The 18,513-nt window shown below is 43.9% G+C and overlaps 1 protein-coding gene and 1 long non-coding RNA gene across 5 annotated transcripts in view; one reads left to right on the top strand and one right to left on the bottom strand.

Annotated features, from left to right (window-relative positions):
* Window positions 1-18,513, top strand: part of hdac5 (histone deacetylase 5) — an 85,427-nt gene that overhangs the window by 59,515 nt on the left and 7,399 nt on the right. For all 4 annotated transcript variants that reach the window (XR_005210026.1, XM_037793068.1, XM_037793067.1 and 1 more), the window contains 14 exons: window positions 373-482; window positions 3,009-3,125; window positions 3,249-3,360; window positions 4,415-4,528; window positions 4,663-4,856; window positions 5,308-5,426; window positions 5,541-5,736; window positions 11,603-11,714; window positions 14,667-14,800; window positions 16,248-16,368; window positions 17,231-17,280; window positions 17,368-17,475; window positions 17,569-17,624; window positions 17,752-17,839. Coding sequence is in view for 3 of the 4 variants with exons in the window: in XM_037793068.1 (XP_037648996.1) it covers window positions 373-482; window positions 3,009-3,125; window positions 3,249-3,360; window positions 4,415-4,528; window positions 4,663-4,856; window positions 5,308-5,426; window positions 5,541-5,736; window positions 11,603-11,714; window positions 14,667-14,800; window positions 16,248-16,368; window positions 17,231-17,280; window positions 17,368-17,475; window positions 17,569-17,624; window positions 17,752-17,839 (1,631 nt within the window). In the remaining variant the exon portion in view is untranslated. The remainder of the gene's footprint in view (window positions 1-372; window positions 483-3,008; window positions 3,126-3,248; window positions 3,361-4,414; window positions 4,529-4,662; window positions 4,857-5,307; window positions 5,427-5,540; window positions 5,737-11,602; window positions 11,715-14,666; window positions 14,801-16,247; window positions 16,369-17,230; window positions 17,281-17,367; window positions 17,476-17,568; window positions 17,625-17,751; window positions 17,840-18,513) is intronic.
* LOC119502268 overlaps window positions 10,047-18,513 on the bottom strand; it is an 18,254-nt gene continuing 9,787 nt past the window's right edge. Inside the window, exon 2 of the long non-coding RNA XR_005210031.1 lies at window positions 10,047-10,108. This is a non-coding gene — a long non-coding RNA (uncharacterized LOC119502268). The remainder of the gene's footprint in view (window positions 10,109-18,513) is intronic.

Here is an 18,513-nt window from a genome sequence, read left to right as displayed (position 1 = left end):
GTAATGATACACTGAACCGCTGACATGCTCCCCAGAAAACCTAAACACAGAACTGTTCTCCACCTTTTCATTTTGAAAGAGCAAAGACCAATGAGGAAACTCCAACAGTTGGCCGACCAATCCTGTAACAACATTACTCAGTCAGTCAGTCAGTGACAGGCTTTTACGTTTGTAGGACTGGTCCTCTGCGGTCCAGCCAAAAATGTTGAAATAGACAGAAAAACTCAGTAATAGTGTGTTTAGTGTGTGCAAATAAATCATTCTAACAATACATTACACATTTTATGAAATAACCTGAAGATTAATTCCTCTCTCTCTCTCTCTCTCTCTCTCTCTCTCTCTCTCTCTCTTTCTCTCTCTCTCTCTCTCCAGTCTCCTCTCTCTGTAATAGCGCTCCAGGTTCAGGTCCCAGCAGTCCCAACAGTTCCAACTCGGCTATCGCCAACGGCAACACGGGTTCGGTCCCCAACATACAGACTGAGGTATAAACACACATATTTAATCATTCATAAAGTTATACTCACCTGTACTCATATAGTACAGGGGTTGCTTTCATTGTCGCCATTCATGTCTTCATACTGGACATGCAGCTCGAGCTCGCCACCTACAGTTCACTGTGGTTCAAGAACAGTCAAGTCACTGTTTATTTGTAGATTTACAGAACAAGTGTTGACCAAAGAAATGCTTTACAGAGAAATATATATATATATATATATATATATATACATCAAAACAGAACAGAAATAAATAGGTAAATAACTGTAAAAGACAAAATTAAAGCATTTTTATATTGATATTAACAATAAAGAGGACCCAAATGAAATATTAAAGGGGACATATCATATCATCATATCATGAAAAACTCACTTTTTCAGTGCTTGTGCACATACATAGAGGTATCTGGAGTGCCTACCAACCCAACTGTGAAATAAGACAACCCAGTCAGTTTGTTGTGGCCGTTCTGGTTATTGTCATTTTTGTGCTGTTTTATATAATAATATAATAACTATTAGTGTCATTAGTGTTACATTTCTTGACGCCAGCTGTATTTTTCTACAGTGACTTTACATTTTTTGTTCCCTGTGTTGAATGACATCATAGGGTTGACATCGCTGGTAGCTGCTTCTTGTCTCTCAGGGCGCTTTCACATTAAGTATAATTGATCCGTACCGTGCCCGATTACAATTGCACCTCCCAAAATCAGCTAAATAAAATAACGAACACCGCCCGACCCCATCAGCTACGATTGTTTATATTTTAATGAACGTCTCGCCTGCCTTCCTGCTGTATCACCCATGGCCGTGCGGTTCAGAGGATGAGATCGGCTCATGATGCGAGCAGACTTTGGAGGAGATCGGCGGCGTTGAATAAAGCCTGCCCTTTCACAGCTACTCTTTAACTGCTAATGTTACTCGCGTTAAATAGTGGTCCACTTCCGTGTTTCAGTACGGTCGGCTTTCACACCTGATGCGAACCGTGCCCGAGTCCTCATGATCCGTACTCCAGACCTCCACCTTTTCAAGTGGACTCGGGCACGGAGCGACGAACCGTGCCCGAGTACGGTACGGAGCGTTCACACTAAATCAATCGCTACTGGACTTTGGTTATAAGTGCGCTCGGATCCGGGCCCGGGTCCCTGATGTGAAAGCACCCTTTGTCCGTGTCACTTGCCACAGTATTGTAAGCCGGAGCATGCTTTGCTGGACAAACTATGTGAAGACACCAATTTTGAATTACCCGAGGCTCTAAGTGTTTATAATGGGACCTTAAAGGGTCTGTTTGTAACTTATTACAGTATAAATCATTGCGGGTCGGTGTCCCATGCGCACTCGCGTGTGGCTATGCTGTTCAGACTCAGACTCCAACACAAACTACACGTCGCTTTGGTCTCCAGGGCCGGAGTCTCTGCTGTCCTCTGCTCCTCTGCTTGCCTTCACTCACACACCGCGCTCGTTCTCGCTCTCTCGCTCCACTCTCACGTGCATGCGCACACACTCCACACTGCAGAAGAGTTAGTTTAACTCTGAGAATATCTAGTGAATGTACAGTGGACGTTTGTGCAGAAATAAATGCTGCAGCTCCTCCAGACCAACAGAGGTTTCCCGTGTCTTGTGAAGTGACGGGGCTCCGCAGAGAGAAACGTTATCGTCTCCGACCAAAACTTCGGTGTCTCCCCTGTTTCCTCCGGCCGCGGTCGGGAGGCTGAGGCAGGAAAAGCCAACACTAGGATCAGCAGTGATTCATGGAGAGACCTTCGTCTGGTCAGCTAACATTACTGCCAAGCAGCTGAAATATAGAGTGATATTGTGCTTTTAGCTGAAATGTGTCGCCTCACTGTGTTGAGCGATGCTCGTTCATGTCTATGTAGAGCGAGCACAGGATGCTGACTTTCGTTGACTTAACGGCCACAGGTGTTGCTGTTAACAAGCAATTTCTGATTCTTACAAATAGTTCCTTTAAGAAGGTAATATGGACTTTTGTCCAGTGAGCAAGTAGAAGGGTTCAAAGCCAACAAGACATGTTGGATTTGTGCGATCACTGAACCGAAGTTTCCTTGATGTGGTGTCCGGTCTTTGTGTTGCTGTCTTCCTATATTAACAGGGATAATGAGGTCTCTTAAATGCCTGCTCATAAGCATCATCATTTAACCCAATATGTGCAGGTTAGCTTTTATATATGAGGACTGAGGTGGAGTGTAAACATGAAGTGGGATGAAACAGCTGGACAATTTTGAATATCGGCAGATGTGTTTGATAGGAATATTAGCTAGTTACTGAATGTGCGTTGAAGCAGCTCTGGAAAGAGGATTAAGAGTGAAATTACTTGCTTTGAGAGAGATGCTGTTCGTCAGTGCTTACCAGTAGATGTTAAAAACAATGGTTACCATAGCAACTTGGGTGAATCTACAGCGTATATCCGTCGGACCGCCCTCTCAACTTCGGCTAGGATTCCACAGAGCGAGACACTTAAACTGACCAGTCTACCCATGTGTGTCCTTCTGTCTACAGCTGAGATCTCTCCATCAGACGCTGGGGGCTGATGGGACAATGAGTCCTCTGAATCTCTACACTTCGCCCTCCTTGCCCAATATCTCCTTGGGCCTCCCTGCCAACTCACACATCACGGTGGGTCAACACACACACATGATGAAATGATGGCTAATAGTTGTTTTTATCAACACACTAGTGATTGCGTGGCGGTTACCTTGACTTGTCTGTTTGGTAACCGTGGTAATGCCCTCCCCGCAGCCCAACCAGGCGCTGTCTGCCCAGCAAGAGGCTGAGCGTCAAGCCATCCAATCGCTGCGAGGAGGCGGAGCTCTAACAGGGAAGTTTCTCTCCACATCCTCCCTACCTGCCGGTAAGCTTCACCATAGCTCAGGTTATTATTAGAGATCCACCGACATGTATCTGATATTTTTGCAAATCAAATTTATACATATGTGCCACATGATGGTTTCCGTGAGTAAAGAAGACATAAAGCTCGTAATTTGTAACGCATGCAAGTCCAAAGTAAGCCGTGCAGGAACAACCTGAAAAACAACTTGGAACAACTAACTGTTTTATTGTGAACATTCAATTGAATTTCAATTTTCCATGAAAGAAAAGTTACAAAAAATGTTTTTGTGTATGCTGTGTGTATAGTTCTTAGAAAGGAAGAAAATTGGAATTGGCCAAGAAAAGTGCAATATGTAGTTATTATGCTTTAATTATTATAGTAAAGTTATATACATTATACATGCTATATATAAATATTAGGGCTAGCAATCGATTCAAATATTTAATTGCGATTAATAGCACTTTTCTTTTTCTGTTTTATCTGCTCAAAAGTTTTGGCTACCTTCTTTGGCTTGTTGGATAAACGTCAAGTGCTAATAAATTAGCATCGCTAGCTTAGACATATCTATCTATCTATCTATTTATCTATCTGTCTGTCTGTCTGTCTGTCTGTCTGTCTGTCTGTCTAATCTATCTCAGTGTGTCAGTGTGCTGACTTGACTATGACTTGCCCCAAACTGCATGTCATTATCATAAAGTGTGCATGTCTGTAAAGGGGAGACTCGTGGGTACCCACAGAACACATTTACATCCACATATCTGGAGGTCAGAGGTCAAGGGACCCCTTGAAAATAGCAACGACAGTTTTTCCTCGCCAAAATTTAGCGTAAGTTTGGAGCGTTTTTTATCCTTCTTCGAGATAAGCTAGTATGACATGGTTGGTACCGATGGATTCCTTAGGTTTTTTTTATAGTTTCATATGAGGCCAGCTACAATACAACCTCCAAAAGATCTATTGCGTTAAAGAAATTAATGGCGATAAAATGAATTTGCATTAATTATCGCGTTAACTTTGACAGCCCTAATTTTGAAATTGAGGAATGATTTGGAGTAATAATATTAATGTTTCTTTGCAGGGGTGGTGCATGAGATAGAGACGCAGCCCCCCAGCTCTCATTCTGCTCATTCCTCGTTATTGCAACATGTGCTACTGCTGGAGCAGGCCAGACAACAGACTGCTATGCTAGCTGGTAACCTACACACCCACACACACACACACACAAACACACACACACACACACACACATATGCTAACATCCACGGTAATGTCCACCCATTGTATCCAACTCATGATCTTTCTGCTATGACCCCTCCGCCCACTTAGTCCCCATGTACAGCCAGTCGCCGCTGGTTACGGCAGAGAGAGGCGTGTCCAGCGGCATGCGGGCGGTCAACAAGTTGCCTCGCCATCGGCCGTTGGCTCGGACCCAGAGTGCACCTCTGCCCCAGTCTCCCCAGGCCTTGCAGCAGCTGGTCGTCCAGCAACAACACCAGCACTTCCTGGAGAAACACTACAAGGTACACATATTCACATATTCACAAACACACACACACACACACACACACACACGCACACACACGCACACACACATACGTGTTTATATTTGAAAAAACGTGACAAATGGGGACGTGCCTTTCCCAAGGTCCTAGAGACCTGGGAATCAAAGTATTTCCGAGCCATTCTTCTACGAATGCATCCATCTGTTGAGATTTTGTCTAAGGCTATATTTCGGTCAGACCTGATTTTACTTCTACGGCGGCTCTAGAAAACTGTGGTGAGCTCAGAAAAATGAGGACGCCAAAAATGTCCTAATTTTTCCGAGCGTCCCGATATTGAAGGTGTGTTATCATAGAATTGTCCTCATTGTCATAAAAACAAGTATACACACACACACACACACACACACACACACACACACACACACACACACACACAAACACACGTTCACGCATTGCCTTGTGTGTGTAGATGCTATCGAAGGGGGCAGAGCTTCCCAGGCCGCCGCCCACCCACCCAGAGGAGACGGAGGAGGAGCTAACAGAGACCAATGACATGCAGGAGGATGACGAAGGGGCGAGCCTTCACAGGTGTGGCATTTTTCTGACATCCAATCAGTCAATATCAGTGACTGTTGTAGATCCTGTTGGTTATCTATATCTGTATACCGTATGTTACCTCACCTGGTTATTCTGACCAATCAGGCTTCAGAAGGAGGGGTCAGACGACAGCACGCCTTCCTCCGAGCGACTAGGCATGCACGTGAAGGGCGAGGAGGAGTACGGGAGCGTGCATGTGAAAGGGGAGAGCACGGAGAGCGAGCTGGATGAAGAAGAAGACGAAGAAGACATCATCCAGCTGAGGGAGGGCGATGAAGACGAGAGGGGGAGCTACACGCAGGTTCGTGTGTCGCCGTTGAGAGTGCGGATAAATGGTCGAAATAGTGAGCTAAAGGTCATTTAAAAACAGTTTATTGAATTAGATAAAAGTAAAACAAATTGGCATAAAAGTAAAAAAAAGTAAGTGTAACTGTAAGATAAACAGTTGAAATAGTTAGCTAAAAGTAAAAGATAAATGGTTTAAACAGATTAAAGTAATGAATAATGTTTTAGAATAACTAGCTAAAGGCATTGGATAATGGTTGAAATAATTAGCTAAAAGTAACGGACACATTGTTTAAATAACTAACTAAAGGTAAAAGACAAATGGTTGAAACAGTTTATTTGTTTATTTATTTATTTATTTTGCACAATTTCAGACTATACAACATGACAAAAGAAATAACTGAATAATATACAGTGCAGGAAGAGGCAAACAACCCACTGGGCTGATCTGAAGCCTCCACCTAGAGACACGATTAATATAAAGAAATAATATGACTACATCATAGTGATAACAAACAATTAGGACAAGATATATATAATAACAACAATAACAATACAGTAAATTTATCAAAAAAGACAAGTGTGTGTGTGTGAGTGTTTTGCGTGGAAGTGTATGGTTAGTGTTTGTGAGGAGCATATTGTTTAAATATCTATAAAGAGTTCTGGGTAATCGTAACCAAACAACATTGTGAGTGGGAAAAAATAATCATAAAAACAGATACATGGACAACATGAGGAAAAGCAATTACAAAACAGCAATTAAATTACCCTTTAAGCGACTTTTGAAACATTTGACAGATGAACAGTTTTTTGATAGATGCGAAAAGCTACTCCATAATTCTTATCGAAAATTGACCTCTACTAGTGAGGAATTTAGGAGGTTAGCTAAAGGCTAAATTGGATAAATGGTTGAAATAGTTAGCTAAAAGTAAAAGATAAATGGTTGAAACAGATAAAAGTAATGAATACATTTTTAGAATAACTAGCTAAAGGCATTGGATAAATGTTAGCTAACAGTTAGCTAAAAGTAATGGACACATTGTTAAACTAGAATGGCACTCGGAGAGCGCAGACCTCCGTCAAGCTGCCCGAGTACGATTGCCCCCCCCCCTCTCCGTGCAGCTTGCGCCATCATCCACGTGTATTTTAGTTTATGTTGAGATCAGCTGTACGTAACGGAGCATCATAAAACACTTCATTCAAACTGGACAGAAACAAAGTAAAACTCCACCAAGTGTGCTTTGGTCCAACTCAACTATACTTTCACCGAGTTTAATGAGAAAAAATGCGGAATCTACAGGTGTCTACCCTATAAAAAAAACTCCCGAAGCCAGATCATGATCTGGATCGCCACCAAAATCTAATGGATTGTTCATTGTGCCACACCCCACCCCTCCAAAATATTTCAATCCAATCCACCGCAGACTTTTGTAGTAATCCTGCTAACAGACAAACCAACAAACCAACGCCGGTGAAAACGTAACCTCCTTCCTAGGCTTTCGGCCTTGGCGGAGGTAATAACTAGCTAAAAGTAAAAGGTAAATAGCTTAAACAGTTAGCTAAAAGTAACAGACACACTGTTTAAATAACAAGCTAGAGGTATTGGATAAATGGTTGAAACAGTTAGCTATGAGTCAAATATAAATGGTTGAAATGTCCAGTTTCTGGCTCTCCAAGTTGTAGTTGTACAAGCCAACCTTAACAATATCCACTTTATTGTAGTGTCACATAACAGCCACTTTAAAATCGGATGAAATAAACACATTTAGAACACGATGGGTGGGATCGATGAGCTCATCTGACAGGGATGCGGGGGCACATCAGATCTCAGGTCAGTCTTAAACTCGGGACGTTTCGGTTACGCAGCATCATCCCACAGAGGGATGAATCACATAAATGCATCATTGGCCGACCTCCTGCTGTTTTTCTGCCTCGCTGTGTTCGCTCCGTTACAGATGTTGCTGTGCGTTAGATATCTTACTCATCGCAGCTAACGGTTTGGCCTGTACTTCAGTCCGAACCCGAGATGGCTTCAGGTGTTTTTCACACCTCGCACGATTGTTTTCACACGTATAAATCCTTGAGCTGCGGTGCGTTTGCGCATCACTTTTGTTTTGTGTTTTTCCCTTATTGCGTACTTTCTTCAGAGAAACAACTCATTATGGTTTGATGAGCTCATTGCATAACAGGCCCATTATCGGCTCTGCATGCAATTTAAATAGTGATGTCGTACTACGTGCAGATCTCAAGTGTTGACTGCTGAAGCCCTCTGATCCAACCAAAAGCTTCCATTTAATGGAGTTAACAACGGAACACAAATTATTCCTTTAAATAGATATACAGCATTTCAACCTACAGTTTAAGATGAAATGATGTACAGATATAGGGGCCTAATCATGAAGCCACAAATGTAAAACATAAGTTTATTTTTTTTTTTAAAAAGCCTACTGATTTTTTTTTTTTCTCAAAGGACAGTGTTGGACATATGATTTGCAGAGTAGATACTGTATGTATGATATAGCAGAGAAAAAACATGCAATTTCATTTCAGTTAGACTTTAAAGCTGCACTAATCACAATGTTTATATTAACAATGAAGGTGTGTGTGAGCAGAAACAAATTGTGAATAAATGGTGAAAATGATGTACTGTACGTGCACGGTGGCGGTCAGCTGGTCGTTGGCTGTAGTCTTTGCAGTGTGTTTAAATACAATATTTAAGACTTGAGGGAAGGCAGCAGTCGGCCTTCATTGATGCTAGCCCTTTAATGTTGTTCTGGTGTGTCAAAACCCTCAAAGTCTGTTTACAGGTGTTGGGGAGGGGGCTTACTACTGTATATGTGGAAAAAAAGTAGTATAAAGCCTTTTCAGCTGTGTGAAGTCTGATAAGTTGCCCTAAAGGGACTATTTGTAACTTTCAGAAATGCTTCTTAACAGCGACACCTGTGGCCGTTACGTCAACGAAAGTCAGTGTTGGGCTCGCGCTTGTGCTCGCTCTAAATATACATGAACGAGCAGCTCAAAACAGTGAGGCGACACACGTCGACTAAAATGACAATATCTAAATTTCAGCTGCTTGGCAGTAATGTTAGCTGACCAGACGAAGGTCAATGCGTATCCTAGTGTTGGCTTTTCCTGCTTCAGCGCAGACTGAAGCAGCGGGTCTCCGCAGCGAGTAACGTTGTCGTCTCCGCCCGCAGCTGGAGTGAACAGGGAGACACCAGCACCCAGTCGGTAACGAGACGATAACGTTTCTCTCTCCGTAGCCCCGTCACTTCACAAGACACGGGAAACCTCTGTTGGTCTGGAGGACCTGCAGCAGTTATTTCTGCACAAACGTCCACCGACATTTACTAGATATTCTCAGAGCTAAACTAACTCTTCTGCAGTGTGTAGTTAGCGTGCGTTCACCTCTAGAGGTGGAGCGAGACAGCGAGAACGCGCGTTGTGTCAGTGAAGGCAAGCAGGCAGAGGAGCGGGGCCATGTGTCCCGACCCGGTACTTTTATACGCTTAAAAAGTTACAAACAGTCCCTTTAAGTGATGTCACTTGAGTCAGCGTCGGATGGATCTGAAGACTACAATTTTGAAAATGAAAAGAATCTGGAGGTGAACCGTTGAGGCTAGAGTCTACATTAGCTGCTCTGGCATAACACACCAGAATCTGTATAGTGGTTGTGCCTAGAAGGTAACACGCAAATTGCGAAACTCTCGCGAGATGGTTAACGTTAGGCATTGACCTTGAATAGTTAAGGTTAGGCATTGACCTTGAATAGTTAAGGTTAGGGATTGACCTTGAATAGTTAAAGTTATACATTGACCTTGAACGGTTAAGGTTAGACATTGACCTTGAACGGTTAGCGTTAAGCATTGACCTCAAATGGATAAGGTTAGACATTGACCTCGAATGGTTATGGTTAGGCATTGACCTTGAACGGTTAAGGTTAGACATTGACCTTGAACGGTTAAGGTTAGGCTTTAACTTTGAATGGTTGACGTTAGGCATTGACCTTGAACGGCTAAGGTTAGGATTGGTCGTGGGGCAGCGAGTCTCGCACGTGTTTTTTTGCAAGTTTTCACAATTGGCGGGTTACCATCTAGACACGACCCTGTTTAGAGTAGTGCAGGAATGACTTATTTTTGTAGGCCAACCAGGAAGTTAGCATTGCCCTGGGTTCCCTCGACAAAAAGACAAAGTGGATTTTTCCATTGGGTTTTGGATTTTTGCAGAAAATAAGCTCTGTTGCAAACACACGTTTATGATGCTTACACGTTTTGTTCAGCAACATAATCTCTCATCTATGGAGATTATTTTTGGTTTTTGAAGCGCGAATCCAATCGCCAGATGTATAAAGCTAACGTTAGGCTATAAACGAACTACACCACGGTCGCCTGAGTACACACTATGAGGCTGTAACGGTGGACCAGTCTGTGTGATGACTTTTACTAGTCTCATTTAGCCACTTGTTAGCGACCGCCTTTTTTAAGACACATTAAGGCTTCGAAATCCACAAGCGGGATATTTACGGATATATTTTATGTCGTAGAACTAAACAATAAAATCCCTTCAGCTCGTGTTAACCACAGACCTTATTTCAGGCATCTAACTGAAAACCCATTCAAAAAAAACCACTGACTTCCAGACAAGGGGACCAGAAGTGCTAAAATGCTGACTCATGACTCATTCCTGTAGCACTCTCTAGTCAATTGAATGAAATTGATTTGATTTGTGGGTAATGTAGGCAACAAGGAAAATTGAAGCATGGAATAAAAAAGACATTACTGGTTCTGCTGCATCGATCTTTATCCTTAACCGTCCATCATGAGACCGCTGCTATAGGAGTGCACTGCTAAAAGGAGTACTCTCTTTCACTGATCTTTTTTCTCCTGCTTCATCACACCCAAATAGACACCTCTGACCCACGTCCACTGCGGTTGCTGTGTTTTATACTTGAGGATGAATTGGATCAGTCCAAAATGTACCATCCAAGTTTAACTGAATGAATATTTTTTTATAAGCACACAAGTAGAGGATGAGTCATCATCAGGAGAAAGCTTTGACATTTCACAGAAACGGAAAAGGGTGGGAATTGAATATAAAATTGCACAACAACGACACATTTTGTCATTTTGTGACATGCGTATACGTACAGTGAGACATACTTGAACAAAGACAAACTCCTCGAGCGTGAAAACACAAGAGCCACCTCGCCGCTGGACGTCCAGTCAGACTCGAGTAGAGACGCCGACACACACACACAGCTGCTGACGCTGCAGTGACATCACCAGCTGGTGACTCAACCACTGGACTCATTGCTGTGTGTCTTCCTGTACGTCTGTACGTCTTGAAGTGTGTGTGTGTGTGTGTGTTTTAGTGTCCACCCACACATGATGAGTCACCCAGTTCGCAGCAGGGAGCACAGCAACACTCCCTATATATAGACACTACAGAATAATGTGTGTGCGTCTGCAGCACTTAGACAGACCTTAACATTGCTCTGTGGAGGTTGGCGATGAGTGACGCTGTCAGTCCAAGTTTCATGAAAACTAAACACGAGTGGAATAGCTGTCGTCATCGTATAGAGTGTTGTAGCAGCTTTTTATTTTCTATTAAATCTGTCAATCCCAAGTTTTTAGCATGTTTATGAATTTATACAATATTTATAATTACAGTCATTTCAGTGTGTGTGTGTGTGTGTGTGTGTGTGTGTGTGTGTGTGTGTGATGACGGGGAGAGACGGGAGAGATGTTGGTGTTCACACACACACTCTCTCTCCTCCATCACTGCAGTGAATGGACTGATTCATCCTTCTGCTATGAATCATAACTTTCTCTCTCAACCACCCCCCCCCCACCCTCTGCTCTCTCTCTTCCCCTTCCCATCAGGCCTTGCAGCATCTGGGTGTGTTCCAATCCTCGTTGCCCCACAGACCTCTTGGAAGAGCGCAGTCCTCCCCCGCAGCCACCGTCAATCCCATCAAACACCTCTTCACCACCGGTCAGTTCTTTTATGTGTGCGCACATCTGGTTCGTTGTCGGATGAGAATTTGACATCAGCTGTTGTGTCGATCCGCCCGCTGTAGGCTACCGTGTTTGTTGCCTAGCAACGGGGGATGGGGGGCTGCTGACTCTCTGATGGCTGACTAAGTGAACTAACCGATATACCCTTAAGTAATGTATTGTCTATTGTGGCTAATTTCCTGGTTTATGAGTATATTTTATTATATATATTATAATACAATGATACTTTCCTTTTACATTAAAAGCCCTCCAGTAGTTCAGGGGACAGAACCTCTGACTCTTATAAACATAAGCTTCATCATTTAGGATCACTAGTGCAGTGCCCGTCAGAAACATGCCCGTTCAGAACTTTTTTTAAAAGGTCTCAAAAGGACTCAATGTAAGAATCAGAAATGACTTGTTAACAGTGACACAGTGGCCGTTAAGTCAACGACAGTCAGCGTCCTGTTGCTCGTGCTTGTTGCTCGCACTACGTCGACGCGAGCGAGCATCGGTCAAAACAGTGAGGCGACACACACGAGACTGATCATGATTGACAGGCATCATGTTGATTAAAGGGACTGTTTGTAAGAATTAGAAATTGCTTGTTAACGGGACACCTTTGGCCATTAAATCGACAAAAATCAGCGTCCTGTTGCTCGCGATTGTCCTCGCTCTACATAGACATGAACGAGCATCGCTCAAAACAGTGAGGCGACACACGTCAGCTAAAAGCACAATATCACTCTATATTTCAGCTGCTTGGCAGTAATGTTAGCTGACCAGACGAAGGTCTCTCCATGAATCAATGCTGATCCTAGTGTTGGCTTTTCCTGCCTCAGCCTCCCGACCGCGGCCGGAGGGAACAGGGGAGACACCGGAGTTTTGGTCGGAGACGATAACGTTTCTCTCTGTGGTGCCCCGTCACTTCACAAGACACGGGAAACCTCTGTTGGTCTGGAGGAGCTGCAGCAGTTATTTCTGCATAAACGTCCACTGTACATTCACTAGATATTCTCAGAGCTACACTAACTCTTCTGCAGTGTGTAGAAGAGTTCTCCCCCAAGTCCTCCGACCGCGGCCAACACTGTTTAACAGACGGGCTTCACTAGAACTTTGTGGTTTTGGTGCTTCCGTGTACTTTGTGTTGGAGTCTGAGTCTGAACAGCGTAGCCACATGCGGGCGCTCATGGGACACCGACCCGCAGTGATTTATACGTGTAAGAAGTTACAAACAGTCCCTTTAACGTTAGCAACATTAGCCAGCTAAAAGCACAATATCACTCTATATTTCACATGCTTGGCAGTAATGTTAGCTGACCAAACGAAGGTCCCTCCACGAATCGAAGGCCCGGCCGATGTTGATCCTCGTGTTAACTTGTCCTGCTTCAGCCTCCCGATCGTTGTCAGAAGGACCAGGGGAGACACCGGAGTTTTGGTCTCCTGGGTCGGAATCGATAACGTTACTCACTCCGGAGTTAACCCCCGTCACTCCACTCATCCTCTGTTGGTCTTGAGGAGCTGCAGCAACAAACGGCAACTTCCACTGTGCATTCAGTTGATATTCTCTAGGCTAAACTAACCCTCTTCTCCTCCGCCGCTCGCTCGTTTCGCCGCCGCTCTCTCTCTCTTGCTTCACCACTCACTTCCCACAACACTAGTTTTCGCCCAACGTCGGTCACATTCCTGTTTTGCAAGACGGGCTCCACTAGATATAACTTTGTCTTTTTGGTGCTTCCGTTGAGTTTGTGTCCATTTCTAACTGAACGTTAGATGTGGTTGCACACTGGAGCTGAAATTAAGCAATCTGGCGGGAGCGTGCATGAAATCACATCCGTTGCATTTTTCCGGAAAACAGGCCTGCATTCTTCACATTAAAAGCAGACTACAGCTAGAGGAATAGAGGAATAGAGTAGAGAATAGATAGAGGAAACCCAGACAGTCGAGGAAGGTCTCATTTTTTAGGTTAGGTTACAACCTGTTCACACATTGGCAATAAAGAACATTTAAAACACGTTATTTTATGTTTAAAAGTTCCATACAGTCCCTGTAAGAGGAAGCACTAAGTTAGTGTAATTTAGTAAAACCCCTGGTGATAAGATCCTTTGTGAATGCATCCTCGGAACCCCCCCAACATGAGCTAAACATCCTTATTTCTACTTTTTGAGCTCTGGAAAACATACAGTTAATACGACAAATATGGCTGGAAAAAGTCAACGGATATTATCAAATTTAGAGAGCCAATAAAGGCATATTGTTCTGTACACAATTTTTCATATGACCCATAACGGCTTTGTGGTAACATACTATTCAGCCTTCACAGAATAATAACTTGTTTCAGTTCAAAGTGGATTTTTAAAAGCTATTTTATATTTATCTACGGCATCTACACATACAATCAAAATGAAACAATATATGTGTGTTTGTGTATAGCTGCAGGCGTAGCCCGGCTGTGTGGTGCAGGCAGTCTCCACCCGAGTGTTAAAGAACATAATAACCTGTGTAAAGGATGAGTCCTGTATACTTGTAATGTAAATAGTAATAAAGCAGATACAATGTGAGTCATATCCCAGGTTCTTACTCAGGTGTGTCCAGTAAGTATACTGTACTAAGTACTGTGGTAAATCCAATGTCCTGCATGTGTCCTACATATTCCACTTGCAGCTACTGACCTCTTGTGGTGCTAATTTGTTACTACATGATCCACTGTGGAGGACCATGAACACCTGTTGTTGTACTGAAATTGCTGTGGAAATTATGATATATATAAACTATTATTTGTATGTTTTCTGTATATTTATTTATTTCTCTATCTTTTTTTACCCAGCATCCATCTGGTCCCAGCTTTTATCTGAACCCGGCATTATTGGAGTATTGTTTTTTATTAGAATTAGAATATATGGTATTTACATCTCTCTCTCTCTCTCTCTCTCTCTCTCTCTCTCTGCAGGGCTTGTATATGACAGTCTGATGTTGAAGCATCAGTGTGTGTGTGGCAATGCTCACATCCACCCAGAGCATGCTGGGAGAGTGCAGAGCATCTGGTCCAGACTGCAGGAGACAGGGCTGCTGAACCGCTGCGAGGTACACACACACACACACACACACACACACACACACACGCGCACACACACACACACACACACACACACTAAAGTTTGAACCATAGAAATAGAATATGAGTAGAACAGACATTCCCATTCAAATAACGTAGCGGGATGGTCAGAGCGGCGGCGGCGTTCCCATAGTGACCGTTGTAACGGGCTTACTTCCATATAAACTAAACCGACTCACCGCAAGTGGCGGACTCACTGAGGTGAGGTTTTGCAGTAACGAAAACTAAACGAGCGGTGGACTAGTAACGTTACGGCACATAGAAAATGTAAATGAGTCAAATGTCTGGGAACAAGCTACCTCGCTAACTAGCCTGCTGTCTCCGGGAGCTGCATTCGTTCTCTTCCCGGCGAGCTGCGACCACACACTTCACAGCCCCACTGACATAGGGGTTCTGTTGTCACCATGACAACTAACAACAATGACCATCTTCTTTTGGAATAGTCAAATGACCACAGCAAACAGTTCAATGACCCTTTTACTCCTATTTTAGTTCTATGGTTTAGACCAGGGGTCAGCAACCTTTACTATCAAAAGAGACATTTTAGGCAAAAAAGAAAAAAGAAAAATCTGTCTGGAGCCGCAAAACATTTGATCACTATGATGAAGGTAACACAGTTTATAGTCTAAGTATATAGTATATAAGTAATGCAGTGAGGGCCAAAGAGACAATGTACTACGGAGTATTAGGGCCACACTGAGGGAAAACACATCTGAGATTTACAGAATAAAGTCATAACTTTACGAGAAAACAAGTCGTAATATTACGAGAATAAAGTCATAACTTTATGAGAAAAAAAGAAAATGACACGTAAAATTACTACTTTCTAATATTATGACTTTATTCTCGTAATATTATGACTGTATTCTATTCTATATCTCAAATTTTTTTTTTTTTCCTCAATGTGGCCCTAATACTCCGTCGTACCGTCGTACCATAGACCTAAATAAAAATGAAAATGTAAACAAAAAACAATTATTCATTTCCATTTCTAAAAATCCACAGGGAGCCACTGGAGAGGGGCTGAAGAGCCGCTTGTGGCTCCGGTGCCGCAGGTTGCTGACCCCTGGTTTAGACCTTTGTACTCACAGCAGAGCTACGCCCACAGTGCTGTGATGTCATGGTTGTTGCCCATGCTGCAGGCTATCCCAGCATGCACTGTAGTGCACTGCTAACATTCACCTCCCAGTGAAATATCTGTTTCCATCACACATCTAGACACCCACACAAGTTTCATTTTCCATCTCGTGTATAATATTTCTTTTGTTTGTTTTACAAAAGGTAATTGATTCTCAAAAATTGCCAAACATCCATTCTATGTTTTTTTTCTGATGTGCAAATTAAAAACGTGCGAACGCCTTACTTAGTCTCTCTCTCTCTGTCTATCTGTGTGTGTGTGTGTGTGTGTACGAACAGAGGATTCGGGGGCGTAAAGCGTCTCTGGATGAGATCCAGTCTGTCCATTCAGAGTTCCACACTCTGCTGTATGGAACCAGTCCGCTGAATCGACACAAACTGGACCACAAGAAGCTGCTGGGTACCTGTCTGTCTGAGTGATCTATATCCCTGTGTAGTACATAGTTGTGATACATATATACAGTATTTATTAGGGATGCATCGATACCACTTTTTTTTCAGACCGAGTACAAGTACTTCCATTTGGGTACTCGCCGATACCGAGCACCGATACGAGTACTTCTCTGTGCCAAAAGACCCTCGTTAACAGCCAGCTGGAGGGTGTGAGCGACACACGGCAGGCTGGGGAGTCCCGCATACGAGGCGGTGCGCCGCGACCGGCTCTAGGTCGGCTTGGAAAGGCTTGGGGCGAAGGTGGCTTGCGGCCTCAGCCATCCGCGTCGTGCCGTGGCCCACGTAAAAGGCACCAGGGTCCTGCGGCGATGTCGGCAACCCACCCGACCCGTCTTGAAACACGGACCAAGAAGTCTAATGACGCGTGAGTCAGAGGGTGCAAGCAAAACCCTGTGGCGCAATGAAAGTGAGGGCCGGCCGCGCAGGCTCAGTCGGGATCCCGGCACAGCGGGGTCAGGCGCACCACCGGCCCGTCTTGCCCGCACCTCCAGGGAGATGGAGTGTGAGGACCCGAAAGTTGGTGACGAGAAGTTAACTTCACGCTGCCGTAAAGTGGTATCGGTGCCGTTGTATAGGAGCCGTTTTGCAAGTACGAGTACATGAGCACAGTATCGAACCCGATACCCGATACTGTTATTGGTATCGGTGCCATCCTAGTATTTATAATAAAAAAAAAAAGTCTACATTGTTTAACCCCCCAGCTGAAAGAGTCCCACTCAACCCCTCATGTAACCTACTATTTAGCTTGAAATCAGTGCATCCTGACTCACACACTACAAGACACGTGACCTCTACTCTGGTCGTTTCAGGTCCAATCAGCCAGAAGATGTATGCTGTCCTTCCCTGTGGAGGAATAGGGGTGAGGCTGTCTCTCTACTTACCTCTCTCAGTCCATCTCTGTCTATTTGTCTGTTCAGTATATCAGGGTTTTTGCTCCCCCCCACAGGTGGACAGCGACACCGTGTGGAATGAGATGCACTCGTCGGCGGCAGTCCGCATGGCGGTCGGCTCCGTCATCGAGCTGGCCTTCAGAGTGGCAGCGGGGGAGCTGAAGGTAACACTCAGGGAAATACTCTGAACACACTGAAGATAACCGCGACACATTTTGTCTGACCCGTCCTTCACTCTGTGTCTGTTTCTGTGCTAGAACGGCTTTGCAGTGGTGCGTCCACCAGGTCACCACGCTGAGGAGTCCACCGCCATGTCAGTACACCCCACAAGAGTTTTGTTACACAGCTAGATAATTCACTACGTCACACGTTGGTGATGACTAACAGTTTGTACCGCTCTTTGTATGTGTGTGTGTGTGTGTGTGCGTGTGCGAGAACAGGGGGTTTTGTTTCTTCAATTCAGTAGCCATCACTGCCAAGCTGCTGCAACAGAAACTGGGAGTGGGCAAGATCCTCATTGTGGACTGGGTGAGTAGCACTGACACACACACACACACACACACACACACGCACACACACACACACGATCTGTCAGCATTGTCACCTGGAAAGTTAAAAGGACTGTTTGTAAGAATCAGAAATGTCTTGTTAACAGCGACACCTGTGGCCGTTAAGTCAATGAATGTCAGCGTCCTGTTGTTCGCGCTTGTGCTCGCTCTACATAGACATGAAGGAGCATCGCTCAACACAGTGAGGCGACACATGTCAGCTAAAACCACAATATCACTCTATATTTCAGCTGCTTGGCAGTAATGTTAGCTGACCAGACGAAGGTCTCTCCATGAATCAGTGCTGATCCTAGTGTTGGCTTTTCCTGCCTCAGCCTCCCGACCGCGGCCGGAGGGAACAGGGGAGACGCCGGAGTTTTGGTCGGAGACGATAACGTTTCTCTCTGCGGAGCCCCGTCACTGTCAGTGAAGAGGGATTTATATATATATATATATATATATAAATCCCTCTTCACTGACAGAAAAAAGGGATTTATATGGGCTATATATTAATATTTATGTATGAATTTATTTGCTTGTTTTTAATAATATTTACAAATTACCACACAGTTCTTACCCTTTTTTGTCTTAAATAAATATAAATCACATTTATTATGAAGTTAAATGGCCATTAAAAGGCAAACTCTATGTAGA

Source organism: Sebastes umbrosus, chromosome 14, assembly GCF_015220745.1.
Source record: "Sebastes umbrosus isolate fSebUmb1 chromosome 14, fSebUmb1.pri, whole genome shotgun sequence".
In the NCBI taxonomy this organism is placed as follows: Eukaryota; Metazoa; Chordata; class Actinopteri; order Perciformes; family Sebastidae; genus Sebastes; species Sebastes umbrosus.
This window is presented reverse-complemented; position numbering and strand designations above follow the sequence as displayed.